At 36.0% G+C, this 15,203-nt stretch overlaps 1 protein-coding gene across 23 annotated transcripts in view; it reads right to left on the reverse strand.

Annotated features, from left to right (window-relative positions):
• pleca (plectin a) overlaps positions 1 to 15,203 on the reverse strand; it is a 90,412-nt gene that overhangs the window by 13,368 nt on the left and 61,841 nt on the right. For 18 of the 23 annotated variants that reach the window (XM_026290000.1, XM_026289997.1, XM_026289999.1 and 15 more), the window contains 25 exons: positions 14,195 to 14,310; positions 13,030 to 13,136; positions 12,815 to 12,934; positions 12,504 to 12,599; positions 12,286 to 12,413; positions 11,259 to 11,352; positions 11,000 to 11,154; positions 9,644 to 9,995; positions 9,120 to 9,197; positions 8,814 to 8,975; positions 8,598 to 8,702; positions 7,751 to 7,846; positions 7,486 to 7,611; positions 7,148 to 7,300; positions 6,711 to 6,865; positions 6,352 to 6,478; positions 5,310 to 5,493; positions 4,968 to 5,000; positions 2,830 to 2,987; positions 2,459 to 2,637; positions 1,750 to 1,888; positions 1,267 to 1,623; positions 1,044 to 1,127; positions 867 to 971; positions 611 to 709 (listed from right to left, as the gene is read on the reverse strand). In XM_026290000.1, the coding sequence (XP_026145785.1) occupies positions 611 to 709; positions 867 to 971; positions 1,044 to 1,127; positions 1,267 to 1,623; positions 1,750 to 1,888; positions 2,459 to 2,637; positions 2,830 to 2,987; positions 4,968 to 5,000; positions 5,310 to 5,493; positions 6,352 to 6,478; positions 6,711 to 6,865; positions 7,148 to 7,300; positions 7,486 to 7,611; positions 7,751 to 7,846; positions 8,598 to 8,702; positions 8,814 to 8,975; positions 9,120 to 9,197; positions 9,644 to 9,995; positions 11,000 to 11,154; positions 11,259 to 11,352; positions 12,286 to 12,413; positions 12,504 to 12,599; positions 12,815 to 12,934; positions 13,030 to 13,136; positions 14,195 to 14,310 (3,508 nt within the window). The remainder of the gene's footprint in view (positions 1 to 610; positions 710 to 866; positions 972 to 1,043; positions 1,128 to 1,266; positions 1,624 to 1,749; positions 1,889 to 2,458; positions 2,638 to 2,829; positions 2,988 to 4,967; positions 5,001 to 5,309; positions 5,494 to 6,351; positions 6,479 to 6,710; positions 6,866 to 7,147; positions 7,301 to 7,485; positions 7,612 to 7,750; positions 7,847 to 8,597; positions 8,703 to 8,813; positions 8,976 to 9,119; positions 9,198 to 9,643; positions 9,996 to 10,999; positions 11,155 to 11,258; positions 11,353 to 12,285; positions 12,414 to 12,503; positions 12,600 to 12,814; positions 12,935 to 13,029; positions 13,137 to 14,194; positions 14,311 to 15,203) is intronic. The other 5 variants (XM_026290002.1, XM_026290001.1, XM_026289998.1 and 2 more) reach the window with 1 other exon arrangement.

Genomic DNA, 15,203 nt, shown 5'->3' on the forward strand with positions numbered 1-15,203 from the left:
ATGGAAACAAAAAAACAAAAAACAAGAAAACAATTACAAGAAGGGGTGAAGCATACTCTGAGGGAAAATCAACAATCAGAGCACAAAGGAATGATGGGTAAGAATGCTGCTTTCTATTTCCAAAAGCAACAGACGGAATCCAACAGGAAATTAAACTAGAGAACATGTTGCACCATGCATTAACTTGTATTTTTCTGGATGATGGAACATTTTAATTTTCCTTCAGGCTAAACGATACCAATACTAACTGAGAGCTCACTATAATGGAAGAGATATTTAACAACCTCCATAGTAGTAAACAGATCATGAGAGACATACATAGTGAAAGAGATGCGATGTGCTGCACCACTAGCATTAACATTACTGAAGACCTAGGTGAGCACCTCGATACCGTTACATTTTTTGTTTTAATAACATTTACCTCTAGCACATGGCCAACAATAGCAAATTCAGTATTGTGTCACTCTTAAATAATTTAATTACAAATGTAACTGTGTCTCATATGGATAGTATAGTGAAATAATTTCTTATGTCCATACATGAATATTTTGAACTACACTGTTAAGTTAGTGAGTTACAGTTAGTGCTAGAGTACATATTTGACACTTACCTCATCATCCCCTAGACGGCGCTGTGTCTCAATAATGAATTTAATATACTGACTTGAAAGGGTCATCAGCTCAATGTAGCGTGTTCTCAGGGTCACATACTGAAAGATGGTTTAAAAGTTACTTAGCATGTCATATATGAAATACAATCAAGAAACAAAAAAAGTTTAACACTTTCATTTTCTCATACAGTACGTTTAATTAATACATTTATCAGAATGAGATTCACAAATGGATGGCTGTCAGGTCAAAAGGTACCTCTTGGATGATGTCATCAGACACAGACTCCATTTTGGTCTTCTTCAAAGGAGAAGCAATGGGCTCCACCAAAGCTTTATAAGTCACCAACTGAAGCTCATAATCCTGCATGAGAACCTTCAGTCAGAATGCTACTCATAAATCATAAAACATACATGCAGCAACATGCACACACACCTTTATGGCATCGATGTATGCTTTAGCATATTTCTGGCATTCATCCACCTTGTCCTTGTTCTTCTCTATTTCCTCAAGCAGTTTCTGTAAAGTGGATGGACATGACGTTAATTAAAAGATCACCTACATGATTTTATCTATAAGATAAATATTAGTGGACATTCGTTATATAAAGCATTGAGAATCATAATTTAATTAAAACTTTGTAGATATATATAGATACCCTCTCCTGGTTCAGCTGTTCTTGAAGGGCTTTGCTGTCACTTATAGGCACAGCATGAAGCTTGTCCTGCCTTTGTTTGGCATCTGCTATCCAGCGGATGAGCCAGTCATAGCTCTGTCGGTAGGCCTGCATCTGCCGACTTAGAAGGTCAAGTTCTCGCTGCCTTAGCTCAATCTGAGCAAACACAGCCTGCCAGCGGTCCTTCAGGTTGCCCACCAGCTGCCTGTAGTGCTCCAGCTCTATGTCCCGCTCACTGTGCAGCTGAGACATCCGGTCGTTCACCGCCGTAGCCCTCTGAAGCTCCTCTTCCAGACGGTCAAACGTGGACTGCTTGCCCTCTGCTTCTGTGCGCAGTTTCTAGGGTCAAGAAAGAAGATGAAAACATGAACATGTCTGTGATGTCATGTGTGATGTCTTGATGTTCACACAGGTAACCACTATTATTTCATGCAAAATTAGTGTTTTGTGTGAGAGACAATGCACCTGGAGCTGTGTTTGGTTGGCCTCAGCGTCTTTCTCATTAACAGGAATTTTGTTTACATCACGCAGTTGGTTTTCGCACTTGTTGAGAATGTCTTCAGCTCCCTGTGTGCTGCGGATTACCATGTCAATGGTCTTAAGCCTTTATGGACGAAAAATAGAATCAGCTTTATTTTATATTGAAAGGACAAAATGGTGACCAACAAATCAACATTTTGTGACACTGAAGACTGAAGTAATGGGTGCTGAAAGTTCAGCTTCAGGATTTTCAGCACAGGAATACATTGCATTTTAAAATATATTCAAATAGAAAACAGCTATTTTAAATTGTAATGATTCCATAAGATTACTGTTTTTACTGTATTGTTGCTCAAATAGATGCAATGCCTTGGTAAGCATCATTCAAAAACAGACTAAAATGTAAACCTGAGCCGTTTCAGCTGATAGAAACTTGCACTGATTAATCCTAAAACATGTCAGTGCTCAAGATTCACACCAGTAATGTTGTCTCTAAGGAACGTTCATAAAAATTACTTCAATGTCCTAATTGAACGATGGCCTAATGCTTTTTAGTTTAAACCCTGTCTGTGAAACCAGGGCTTAATAAATGTACATACCCCCAAAATTTGATTGGAAATGTACTGCATATATTACAAAAAAATATATAATAAATAAAATTTAAAAAAAGAAGAAGGTAAGACTTAAGTCTTACTTGTCGAGATACACAGAGGAGAGACTGTAGACATGCTCCATCTTTTTCTGAGTAATGTCTATTTCTGAGCGCAGGACAGGGGCAGAACTGGACTGCTGGGATGTGGCCAGCACCACTTCACTCTTGTCCACCATCTTATCCAGGTCTTTCTTTATACCCTCCAACTCAGCCTGCACTTTCTGTAGAACGAAGTGAGAATACACAAATATATTTAAGGAATGAAATAATATATATGGAGATTATAAACATTTTAATGACTGAAGCTGACATGTGCAGGGTCTTCATGTAAGATGCATTTAAAGGTATTTCTTCATCCAGAAACAGTAAATTCAATGGCATCAAGCTCAAAAAGATGCAGTGCTTCTGCAGACCTTTTGTTCAGTGGCTCTCTGTGCACAGGCTTTGAGAGGCTCCTTGTCCACCAGCTGTCTGAGGCGGTTCACAGTGCGGCTCTCACAGCCCTCTAATCTCAGTCTCAGGTCCTTGATCTGGGTGATGTAACTCTTACACACTGACTCATCCTGTTCACCTGAATAATTAAAACACTTTATGTTAAAACTGCTCAAACTCTGATCTCAACATGCAATTCAAAATCAAAACCACACACAGATTTCTAGCAATGTCTCCTCAGACACATTAGATTTATGTTGTATCTACACTACTGTTCAAATGTTTGGGGTCAGTAAGAACTGTTAACATTTATAAAAAATTTTGGAAGAACTCTCACCAAGGTTTTATTCATTTGACCAAAAATACAGTACAAACAGTAATACTGTGAAATATTGTTACAATTCAAAGTAATTGTGGTAAAACTTTATTTTAAGGCAACCTCCCGCTCTCTCTCTCATGAAGCCCATACGGAAGTGACTTAAACTGTAATTCGTCAACTGGCCGCTAGAGGCTTGCTGCAAAAGGGAGTCAATCCCATAGACTACCAATGTTAAAATGGCCAAATTTACGGCTAAAATAAAATAAAATAAACCTGTTTACAGCCTGCTTCAAAAAATTATTTGGTCTATATAGCTAATTTTTGCCTTCATGACAACTGTGAGGGGGTGATTTTTTTATATAACTCATTAAATTAGATTAAGTCTTACATTTCTGCATAATTAATGGCGCGGCTACTTGAGTGACAGGTGGGTTGACGCTGCCGTCACTGCCATCGAGCTAGGTGGGCGTGGTTTCAACAACCAGCTCCCGCCTTTTTGCCCATTTTCAATTATCCAAGAAGCCAAGATGTTGACAGCCGCCTCTGCCAACTTTTGGCTTCAAAAACGCTCTTCGGAAACCTATGGGTGATGTCATGAACACTACGTCCTTGTTTTTATACAGTCCATGGTACTTACTGTACTATTATAATAACAGTTAATTAAGCATAATTACATGCAAATAACTATAGCCAAACCCTAATTCTTAACCAACCATATAGTAAGTGGTTAACAATACTTTAACAAGAACACCTTTACTGGTTCTGATTTTAATATATTTAAATATATATGCATATTTATTCAAGTGTTCAGTCTTCAGTGTCACACAATCCCTTAGAAATCATTATAATAAAGCTGCTTTAGTACTCAGTAAATAATTTCTTCTTATTATCTATAGTGTAAAAAATATGCTACTTAAAAACAGATGTGCATGCCAAAAATTATTCTTTAAAAAAATAAATAAAATAATAATAAAGTCTTTTATGGGTGTATAGGTAATCTTCGTGAAAACTGTGAATCCATTTTTTTTTTTTTTCAGGATTCTTTGTTGAATGAAATGTTCAAATGTTTATTTGAAACAGAAACCATTATAAATGTATTTTCTGTGAATTTTGACCAATTTAATGCATCCTTTTCTGAATAAAAATATAAATTTCTTAACCCCAAGCCTTTAAACAGTAATGTATATTTTCACATGAAATCAAGCTGACATAGTTAGAAGCATTTGCATTCAAGTGCTTGTGTAGAGAGAATGTCTAATTGTTTAAAGTAAATCAGTTCCTTTGCTTTTCCTTTTTACTTTCCTTTTAAGTACATACACTACAGTTAAATGTTCCCCACTTATGCTTATGCAAACAAAAGTGCAACATCCCTATATTTATTTGTTACCCCTCCATCCTAGTACATCCCTGCATCTTTTTCAATCCTATCCCATTATCATTTATAGCACAATTGTTTATACACTTATTTATTTGACTACATTTTTTTTTTTTTGTCTGTGTGTTGGTGTCTCTGTGTACTGGAAGCTTATGTCACTAAAACAAATTCCTTGTATACGCAAACATAATTGGCAATAAAGCTCTTTCTGATTCTGATTCTGATTCTAAAACATTTTAAAATGTAAAATAGTGAAGAAATCTCTGTAATATGACATCGCACAAGTGAAAAAACTAATTAAAGACATGCTTCGAAACAGTAAGACACTGCTCCATTAGCAACACATTGAAGTCAAAGGGGAAGGAGGCAAAATGCACAAATCATTTGCTGTTTATTAATAATTAAATCCACACTGTGATCATTACCTGGTACACTTCCCTTTTGGATGATAACAGGTTCTGAAAAATAAGTCTTGCAGTCATAATGGGAGGTGGCTCTATCCAGAATTTTTAAACTGTGCTGTCATAAAAACTATTAATCCAGGAGAAGAGGCAAAGCTCTTGAAATTTCATAATGTCTTTGTTTTGCATCAAGCATGCAGAAAAATCTGCAGCTGTGTTCAGGGCTACACGTTAAAACAGGGTTGTTCCTGGGGCCAAGACGGCTTTGTCTGTGTGCAATCTCATTCACTTGATGAACAGTGAAATTGAATTGAAAAGTGATTTCTATACATCTGAACAAACCCGCCACCCTAACCTGACACCTACCTTGTTCAACAGAGCGAAGCAAGTTATCATAGTGTTGAGTGGCTTTGCTGTAACTGTTTTCTGCTTGCAAGCGATCGTCAGCACCGAAGAGCTCAGAATCCTGACTGTCACGCAGGAAGGTCTGATAGTGCTCCTCCAGGTTCTTCAGGGTCAGTCGATATTCCTCAACTCTCAAAGTCTTAAACTACATAAAAATAGAGAACAGATTGTGTCAGCTAATTAATATTCATGAGTACATTTATATGTGCTTTTTAGATCAATTAGATCATTTCAGATCATTTCAGATCATTTCACTGCAATGCATGTAATGAAATAATAATATTTACAATGTTATTTAACAAAATTATTTTATTTTAGAGTTATCAGCCAATATTATTTTATTACTTGCTGAATTGTATTTATCATTGCAATCGAAATATATTGGCAGATACTGAATACTGAATTGTGCATGCTCAAAGTTAACTATCATTCAGTAAGAGATGTGAATGTTATCTTATGCTCACCAAGGCTGCATTAATTGGATTAAAATACAGCAAAATCTAATATTGTGAAATATCATGAAAATTCAAAATAACTATTTTCTACTTGAATATATTTTAAAATGTATTTTATCATTCTGATTCTGATTCTTAGAAGCCATTAGTGTCACATGAACTTTCAAATATCATTGTAATATGCCAGTGCTAAAGGAATATTTCATATTGTTCCTATTATATGTTAAGTGCTGCTTAATATTATTCTTGTTAAATATTTGGTTCATCATTTTTAAGTAGACATTAACAAATGTCTTTATTTTTATGTAATGTAATGTATCCTTGCTGAAGCAAATTATTTTTTACATACTTTACATAATGATATCACAATGTCTATTTTTTTAAGTATATAATGGCATTTTGTAACAGCCATTTATTATAATTATTTACATCATTGCATAAATTGGTGCATATTAGTTGTAGTATTTTGTACTAAGACTTTGTACTAAGTTTCTGAATACCAAAAAGGGGTGTGTGTGTGTGTGTGTGTGTGTATGTGTGCAAGTTACCATGATTAAATTCCAGGAGTTGATAAGCAGGATATCTCGCATGAGGTACTGCCAGGACAGCAGGCTCTTCATATCTACATGCAGCTTTTGCCAAAGGACCATCAGCCTCTGCAGACTGGCATCTAACCTGAGTTTCAAAACAGAATTAAAGATAAGGTGGCAAAGCCAAAGGCTGATCAGAAGGATTCGGTTTATCCAGCAAACATTTGACATGAATCACAACAAAACCACACATCTGGACTCAAAAGTCAAAGACAGAGATAAAAGGAGTGTGTGGAATTTGAATGTGCTGCCAGCTAAAGCAAGGGAGGTCAAATGAGACTAGACTTGTGCTCTCATATCAGTCTGTACTGTGTTACCCAGAGCTGACGTCCAGGGCCTCTTTGTTGGTGGGAGGGATGATAAAACAGATGGACGGCACTGTGGCCTCGTTTCCACTGGAGTTTCGCACTTTCCACTTGTACGGTTGGGAGTTGTTCACCAGGACACACTCATCTCCTTTGTGTACTGTGATCTGGATCCAAAGAATGAAGAAAGTATGGATTCATTTTTTTTTCTGTGACTAACAGCAAGACAAGTTATTGGGTGAGACTGACTGCTTAGCCTTTGTACTAAAATATTCATGCTTAATTGCAATTTATCATAGAAAACATACATGTGATTTCCATTCACACCATTTTTTGGTGTGATAAAGGAAGGCAAAAATTAAAATGTATGTGTCCTCAATTGTACCCCCAGGATTAATTCGACTTCTTATATTACCAGCATATGCAACAAAACAAGCCCAAGTGTTTACCTCCATTTGTTTGAAGTCACAGACAGCCTGGATGGGTAATTTGCCTTTGACAGGGTAAGCTGTGTTCCTCGGCTTCAGCTGGATAATGGTCTTGGCTCTCCGGTTGAGACCCTCCAGGTGTGTCTTGAATTCATTAAGCTGTTCTTTTTCTTCCTGAAGGTCATAGAGATAACTTTGTATATATATTGCATACATTTAAAATGAAATTACTGAATAAAAAGTTTCACAGGATCTCTAATCTAATAACATAATCTGAATGTTCAAATAGGTATTCGCCCAGCACTAAATATATTTAGGTGTTTATTGGTTTGTAAAACCCCAGACATATTAACACCCACCAATGCATCCTGTAGAAGATCCTCTAGCCGTGTGACTGTAATAGAGCGGTCACACACATACTTCTTCTTCATCGTGCCCTCCATCTTCTTCATCCTCTCTTCAGCCTCTTTAACATCTGAGAAGAACTGCAGAACAGAAAAATTGGTTAGGAGAACCTTATAACTCAGTTTAAGTCGGATGATCTGTTTTGTCTGTAACCATGGGTTCTGAACTGTCAACAAGAATCTCTACAAGTCAAGCACAGAGTTTTATTAACGTATGTACCTGGAAGTAAGCTGTGTTTTCTTTCAGATGAGTCTCAATGCAGCAGCACAGCTGAAGGATCCAGCTCCACTGAGTCTGAAGAGCTGCAGTGAAAGCCTACAGAGGAACAGATTACAAACCTTAAAACACAGAATTATCTGCTAAAATATACAGTGGAGTCAAAAGGTCCTCATTCAAAATCTGGGATTGAAAATATAATTGAAGCCTGGAAATAGAAAGTTTCAGGACTTCAAAAAAATTTAAGGCAAACTTTGCAAGCTAAAATAGATGAAAATATGAAATATTCTGCACAAATAAGTAAAATACTTTTTTGTATATATTAGGCAAGGCAAGGCAAGTTTATTTATATAGCACATTTCATACACAATGGTAATTCAATGCTAATATTAGTCAAATAAACATATACCATATTTTCAGGACTATAAGTCACACTTTTTTTCATAGTTTGGCTGATCCTGCGATTTATAGTAAGGTGCGACTTATTTATCAAAATTAATTTGACATGAACCAAGAGAAACATTACCGACTACAGCCGCGAGAGGGCGCTCTATGCTGCTCAGTTTTCCTGTACACTACACTAAGCAGCATAGAGCGCCCTCTCGCGGCTGTAGTCGGTAATGTTTTCTCTTGGTTCTTGGTTCTAAATAAATGCGACTTATAGTCCGGTGCGACTTATATATGTTCTTATCCTCATCATGACGTATTTTTGAACTGATGAGACTTATACTTGGGTGCGACTTATAGTCCGAAAAATACGGTATATACTATACATCTATAAGACTCATTTACTCTGGTATTTTGCTTTGGACAAACACAAAGAATAAATGATCCATTGTCAGTTTTGTACCTCCACAGTTTTCCTGGCAGGATGGCCTTCTTTTAGCAGTTTGTCTCCAGTCATCTGGACATTGTTCACTCTCTTCTCCCTCTGTTCAAGATCTCGCATCAAACCCTACAAGATAGCACAGAAACATCAACTATTGTTTCCAAATGCAATTAAAATAGCAGCACAGATCTATTGTAGTGCAGGTCGAATCACGTTGAGATGTGTTGGTGGTCTTACAGAATAGTTATCTTTCTTGGCAGTCATGTTGGAGTTTCGGTCGCTCCAGTCGTAGTTCACTTCCTCGTCTTCTTTCTCGTTCAGCCACATCAGCTCTTTTGTGGCGGCCACAACGAAAGCATGCAGCTGATCTAAACTGCGCAGCCTTGACTTGGAAGCATTCTGAGATGGGAAATCAACAGAACTTCACCAACAAACAAACTGGCTAATTCTATTTCATAAGCCTTTTTTATTGTATGAGTTTGCTACTAATCCATAATTAAAATTCAACAAAAGTGCAAAGTGTATCTAAATTTAAGAGCGTACCAGCAGTTTAGCATACTGAAGGTCCAGTTTGCCCAAGTATTCTCGATAGGCTCCCTTACTGACTTGAGTCAACTGATTCTGAGAGGAAAGAAAATGATGTTGTTATGGGATGCTGTATTTTTATATGAAAGTCAAGTCACTACAGTCTCAGACATTCTCAACTTATATATAACATAATCTTTGAATTATTAATACTGTTTAAAAAGCATGCATGGTTTACTGAGAACAGTATTGTTGCTTTATTTAAATGTACAAAGTACATTTGATATGCAAAAAACATTTAATATGCAACATATAATATATTTGAAATATATAAATACCATCACTCAGTGCTACTCTTACTCAGTTCACATGCAATTAAGTTAACCAATCAGAAGAGAGGTGAATTATGCAAATCTTAAAGACACAGTAACCAAAAGTTATAAAAAGTTCAGGGAACATACAGTTTACTACTAAGTGTAAAATGTCTCATTTTTAGACTAACTGGACACTGATAAATCTATTAAAACAATGCATTAAATTACCTCATCAGCCCGCGCGCGATCAATCTTGTATTTGAATTCCTCGATGGACTGATGTAGGCCACGATGGCTACCGAGCTGAGACTCCACAGAGGGCAGATCTTCGCCCCACTCTGCCCCATCAATGCGTCTCTGGTTCTCCTCCACCCAAGACAGGAGGTCCTGAATGTACTTGAGAGTGACTTCATCAAGCTCAGGTCTTATGCGCTGGGGAGACTGCTGTAATGTTTGCATGTGGGAGATCTGCGTCATGGGCACCTGGGTCATGGGCACCTGGGACACCGTCACACCTGACTTCAGACGCAGATTAAACTCACTGCGCAGGTTAACCAGACGCTCGTGGAGACGGTACACCCTGAAAGAACAAAGAGGAGCCATTACTGATGCTGTTATGAAGATTCGGTGAGATACAGTATCATTTATTATAGATATTTTTTAGATATGGATATTATTAGTGCTGTCAAGCGATTAATCACATCCAAAAGAAAAGTTTTTGTTTACATAATATCTGTGTGTACATGGTGTACATTTATTATGTATATGTATATATTTAAGAAAAAATGCTGTTTACATGTTAGATAAATTTATATATATATATATAATATAAAATATAAGAATATATATATATATATATATATATATATATATATATATATATATATATATATATATATATATATATATATATATATATATATATGTGTGTGTGTGTGTGTGTGTGTGTGTGTGTGTGTGTGTGTGTGTGTGTGTGTGTGTGTGTGTGTGTGTGTGTATATATATATGTAAATATTTTCAAATATGTATATTGTATGTGTGTGTATTTATATATACATAATAAATATACACAGTGCACACACATATATTATGTAAATAAAAACTTTTATTTTGGATTTGATTAATCGCAATTAATCATTTTACAGCACTAATTAATATTAATTGTTGTTTATGCAGTTTTAAATTGCCATTTAATACATACTGTCTTCAAAGCAGCTGTCTTAGATATTGATTATAATATTTATTCAAGATATTATTAGATATACAGATACTATTATTGTTATTTAAGCATTTTAACTGCTATTTAATACATGTTTTCTTGCTTAGATATTATTATGAATCGGCTTTACAAAAAATAGTGCAATACAAATCAAGGCAAAAAAAATAATAAATTTGGAATAGTTTAACTTAAAAACAAAAAAGGAAAGAAAAAAAAATTCAGGTGACAACAACAATTAAAATTTTCATGATTTAAAAAAGTTGCAAATAAATGATTAAATAAACAAAGAGTAAATCATTCATATTACAGATTAGTTTTAGTTCTCACTGAATTTCTTAGTATATGAAGTAAAATATTATACTGACCGCCTGTACATCTGTTCTGCCTGTAGATGGCGCCCATCTTTAAGTAATTGCACATCATTGAAAAGATATCGGATCATGTCTTCAGCCTTGTTCAGATCACCTTCTATCTCAGATGCATGCTGGATAGGCTTTCCCGCACTCAGCAGACGAATGTCCTGCAATAACAGCAAATATTATTATAGTCCTATTTGCTACAGGCTTTTCTTTTTGAAAGCTACTGGGATTTTAAACAAAGGAATAAAATAGGTATAAATCTCACCGTTTGTAACAGTGTTTCCACCTGGTTGAGCTGTTCCTCGCATAAACCTGACTCCATTTGCACCTTACTGACTATTCTCTGCAGACGCTCCAGTCTGTTACATATAAAGACACAAAAATACTCTCACACACTGAGCATAATTCACTACAAGCAAAACAGCCATGGAATATTAAGAATGTAATGGCTGGACATAGGCTAAACTAAACTAGACAATATTCAGACTTCACAGGCATTCAACATTTAATACATTCAAAAAAAAGTCAGTCGAATCACTCACACCCTCCTCTCACGGAGCAGGTATTCCAGTCCATGGCTGTCATTCAAAAAAGCCATGAATAATAATCCTTATAAATAATGCTGAATCCCAGTACAGAGAAGCTTTTCCCAGAGCGGAGGCGCACAGAATCAGCTATTGATGGTAAGAAGTGCTTCTGTAACTTATCAGACTCATAAACATTCTGCAGAGCAGCAGTGAGTCTGTCTTGTGACAAATCTTTTTGAAAGGGACGCCCTGTTTGCTTGTGCTATTTAATAACAATATGAAAAGCCATTTTAACAATTGGAATCTTTAAAGTAAGGCATTTGGAATAGAAAACTGAAGGGGAATGTAAGTCAAATGATTAAATTAAATTTATGCATTTAGCAAATGCTTTTATCCAAAGTGACTTACATTGCATTCAGGCTAACGATTTTCTCCTAACATGTGTTCCATGGGATTCAGACCCCTAACCTTGTGCTTGCTAAAGCAATGCTCTACCAATTAAGCTTCAAGAGCTATCAAGATCTGGTAATTATCAATTCACTCTGCAGATCTTTATGTTCCTTGAAACGTAACTTAAATGAGGATTTGTTCAAAACATTGGTCAAATCTGAGCACTACAGCATCTACTTCATTAGTTCTATGCTTTTTGACCCATGGTAATATCATTATTATTGCCAAATGTCCCTGTAAATAGTTCAGATTATGCAAATGAGCCATTATACAAACAAACAAAGATTGTGTAAGAAATGTAACATATTCTTTCACCTTTCAAACTCGGAGCGCAACAGTTTCTCTCGTTCCAGAATGGCCACATGCAGGCGTCCCCACTCCTTCTCCACATCGATGGGGTGGTAGCTGGGGGGAACCTTGATCTGACCCTCCTGCACAGCACCCTGGTGACAAACATGAAGTCAAATCTTAGTACAAACTGTACTACATGCTTGTTTAAAAGGCCATTTCTAAGTGTGGGAAATTACATTTACCTCTAAAGACTTGTAAATGAGCTTGGAGCGATTTTTGTCAGTCTCTTTGGCTGGTAGTTCAGACTCCTTGAACTTCAAAAACTGACGCCAGAGAACCTACAACAAAATGAGGAGCAGAAATGGTCCTATCACAATCTTTTTCTTTCTTTTTTCTTTTTCTATAGTTCTTCAAACATATGTATTTGTGGACTTAAAATAATAACAAAGCTATTTTGTACATTTCATAACACTTTAATCACTGTACCAAATAATAATTACACATGTAAATATCCACATGCGTGATCATTAAACCCATGGAACATGAGACTAACCTCAATTTCCTCATAGCTGGAGGGGAACTTGCGTTCCTCAAACACGATGATGTGATGTCTGATCCACTGGAGTAACATGGTCACCAGCTCATAATATTCCTGCCAGCGCAACTCCAATTCCTGTGCACGTCAATTAAAAAAAATGAATTTCACTGAATACAAATCTTAATGGCCCATGATACCTGTATAACTTCTTATACTTTCAAAGCACTCACATTGGCCTTGACTCCATCACGAACATCAGGAACTCTTGGCATGACATCATACAAAGAGGAGACATATGTGATGATGGACTTCTCGTCTGGGTGTGGGACGTCCACATCTGCAGAAAGGGAAAACAAACTACCATCAGTCTGTACACTATAGTACAAACGTTTGCTTAACCACAGCTGCAATTATTTGATTAAAAATAGTTAAGCGATAATATTGTAAAATATCATTACAACTCAGTATAACTGTTTTCTATTTTAATAATTCTAAATTGCAACTTATTGTGGGAATCATATATTTTTTTCAGAATTCCTTAATGATAAAAAAGGTTCATAATAACAGCATTTATTCTAAATAGAAATATTTTGTATATAAATGAATAAACAGTTAACATTTTATCAGTTTAATGTATCCTTACTAAATAAAAATATTAAGTTATTTACAAAAACCTTTTAGTAAGAATTTTATTTAGGCAGAGGCTATTTGTAAATAGAAGCATTTTTTTTTATATGCTACACTAACTGCAAATAGCTAAAGATTCTATTTAAACTATGTTAAAAATAGCAGGGTTTTATGCTATTTATACTACTTATTGTAAAAAGTGGGAATTGTCTGCACCTCAGTATTGCAATACATCATAAAACAATATGCAAAAATAACTTATTGAGTGTAAATTTTAATTTAAATTATTAAATGGATGCCACCTTATTGGCACAGTAAATCCCTCCCTAACTTTGTTTAAAAAAAAATAAAAATTGCCAAAGGCTGATTCGATACCGGGTTGATCACATCAAAATGAGTACGACACACATTTCACCATCTGCACCACTGGAACTGATGACAGATGACTGTCTGTTATCTTGACTAGCCTATTCACACGCTGGTGGGCGGAGCTAGTGTAAACAGCCACAGCCAACAAGGTGGGCGATTTGCACTTAGTGTAAATAGACACTCCATTCTATTAAACTCTCAATTTTAAACAGTAGTTTACATTACTCAATATAAAAATAAAAAAAAAATCACTGTTAGATAATTATTAGAAGCTAGTTTTACACGCATGTAAAATACTTTACAAATCCATTAAATCCTCTAGGATCAACAAAAGTCAAGAATAAAAAAAAATAAAATTCCTTGAAGGTGAATCCAGAGGGATGTTCTCCCTCAGTTTACCTTCAGGATCCAGCAGGCGTGTGACGCCCAAGTCTCTTTCTGCTACGCTGAAGGCCTGCTCCAGATTCTCCAGGTTGGTATGTCTGTACACCTTATTCATGTCAATCAAATTTGGTCTACAACAAAAGACAGGAGACACAGATCGCAGTTAGAGGTGGACACTGACAGAGATATATCCCCGCGAATGAAACAAAAGAAAATATAAAGATTGCACACACTTTATTTCAGTGCACTGATTACATAATACATCATGCACCAAATCACAAACTGCCTGTTTATTAACTTAATTTGAACACAGAGGCTGCTCATTTGGTTAATTATTTTGTATTTTATCGTCTGCTATGTTTAAAGGAATAATTTCTCTGTTAGCAAACAAAAATCACATAGGTATGAACTGTAAAATTTCCCCAAGATCTAATTTGAACACATACCTGTAGATCTTATATTTAACTGCACACTGCTTGCCAAACCTGCAGGCTATGTTAACATCTGTACCAGTATCTGGGCAGGTGAAGGCAAGATTGATAGCTCTTCACAGGATTTGAAAAAAGTCTGTCTTAAGTGACTAACTAATCACTCAACAGCAATCAGGCGCCAAAAACAATTACAGTAAAATACTATGTGCACAAACATGCAGCCAACTACATGAAAACCTGAGCAAGTTCAACAAAACTACATTTTATAGCAAATAACAACCTCTATTTACCAAATCAGTTGACTAAATTGTCAATGAAATACCAAAAGCTAAAATGACGAAGGCAGCACTCCTTTGCTTGGTTTTTCCCCAAATATTTTTAATGAAAAAACAAAGCATTCATACGACTCGTTGACTGTCCGTGTGAGCAGGTAGCACGGCTGGCCCCAGGGAAGATCGGCATCTGAGACGAACACCTTTCTGTAAGAAAACCCATCTCTGCTTAGGGTGGAGAGCCTTTGCTCCATGCCATGTTCAAGATCTCCGCTCTGGGATCCACCACTAGAGCAGGCACCAGGGCTGATGGACTCCTGG

Source organism: Carassius auratus, chromosome 19 (assembly GCF_003368295.1).
Source record: "Carassius auratus strain Wakin chromosome 19, ASM336829v1, whole genome shotgun sequence".
Lineage (NCBI taxonomy): Eukaryota > Metazoa > Chordata > Actinopteri > Cypriniformes > Cyprinidae > Carassius > Carassius auratus.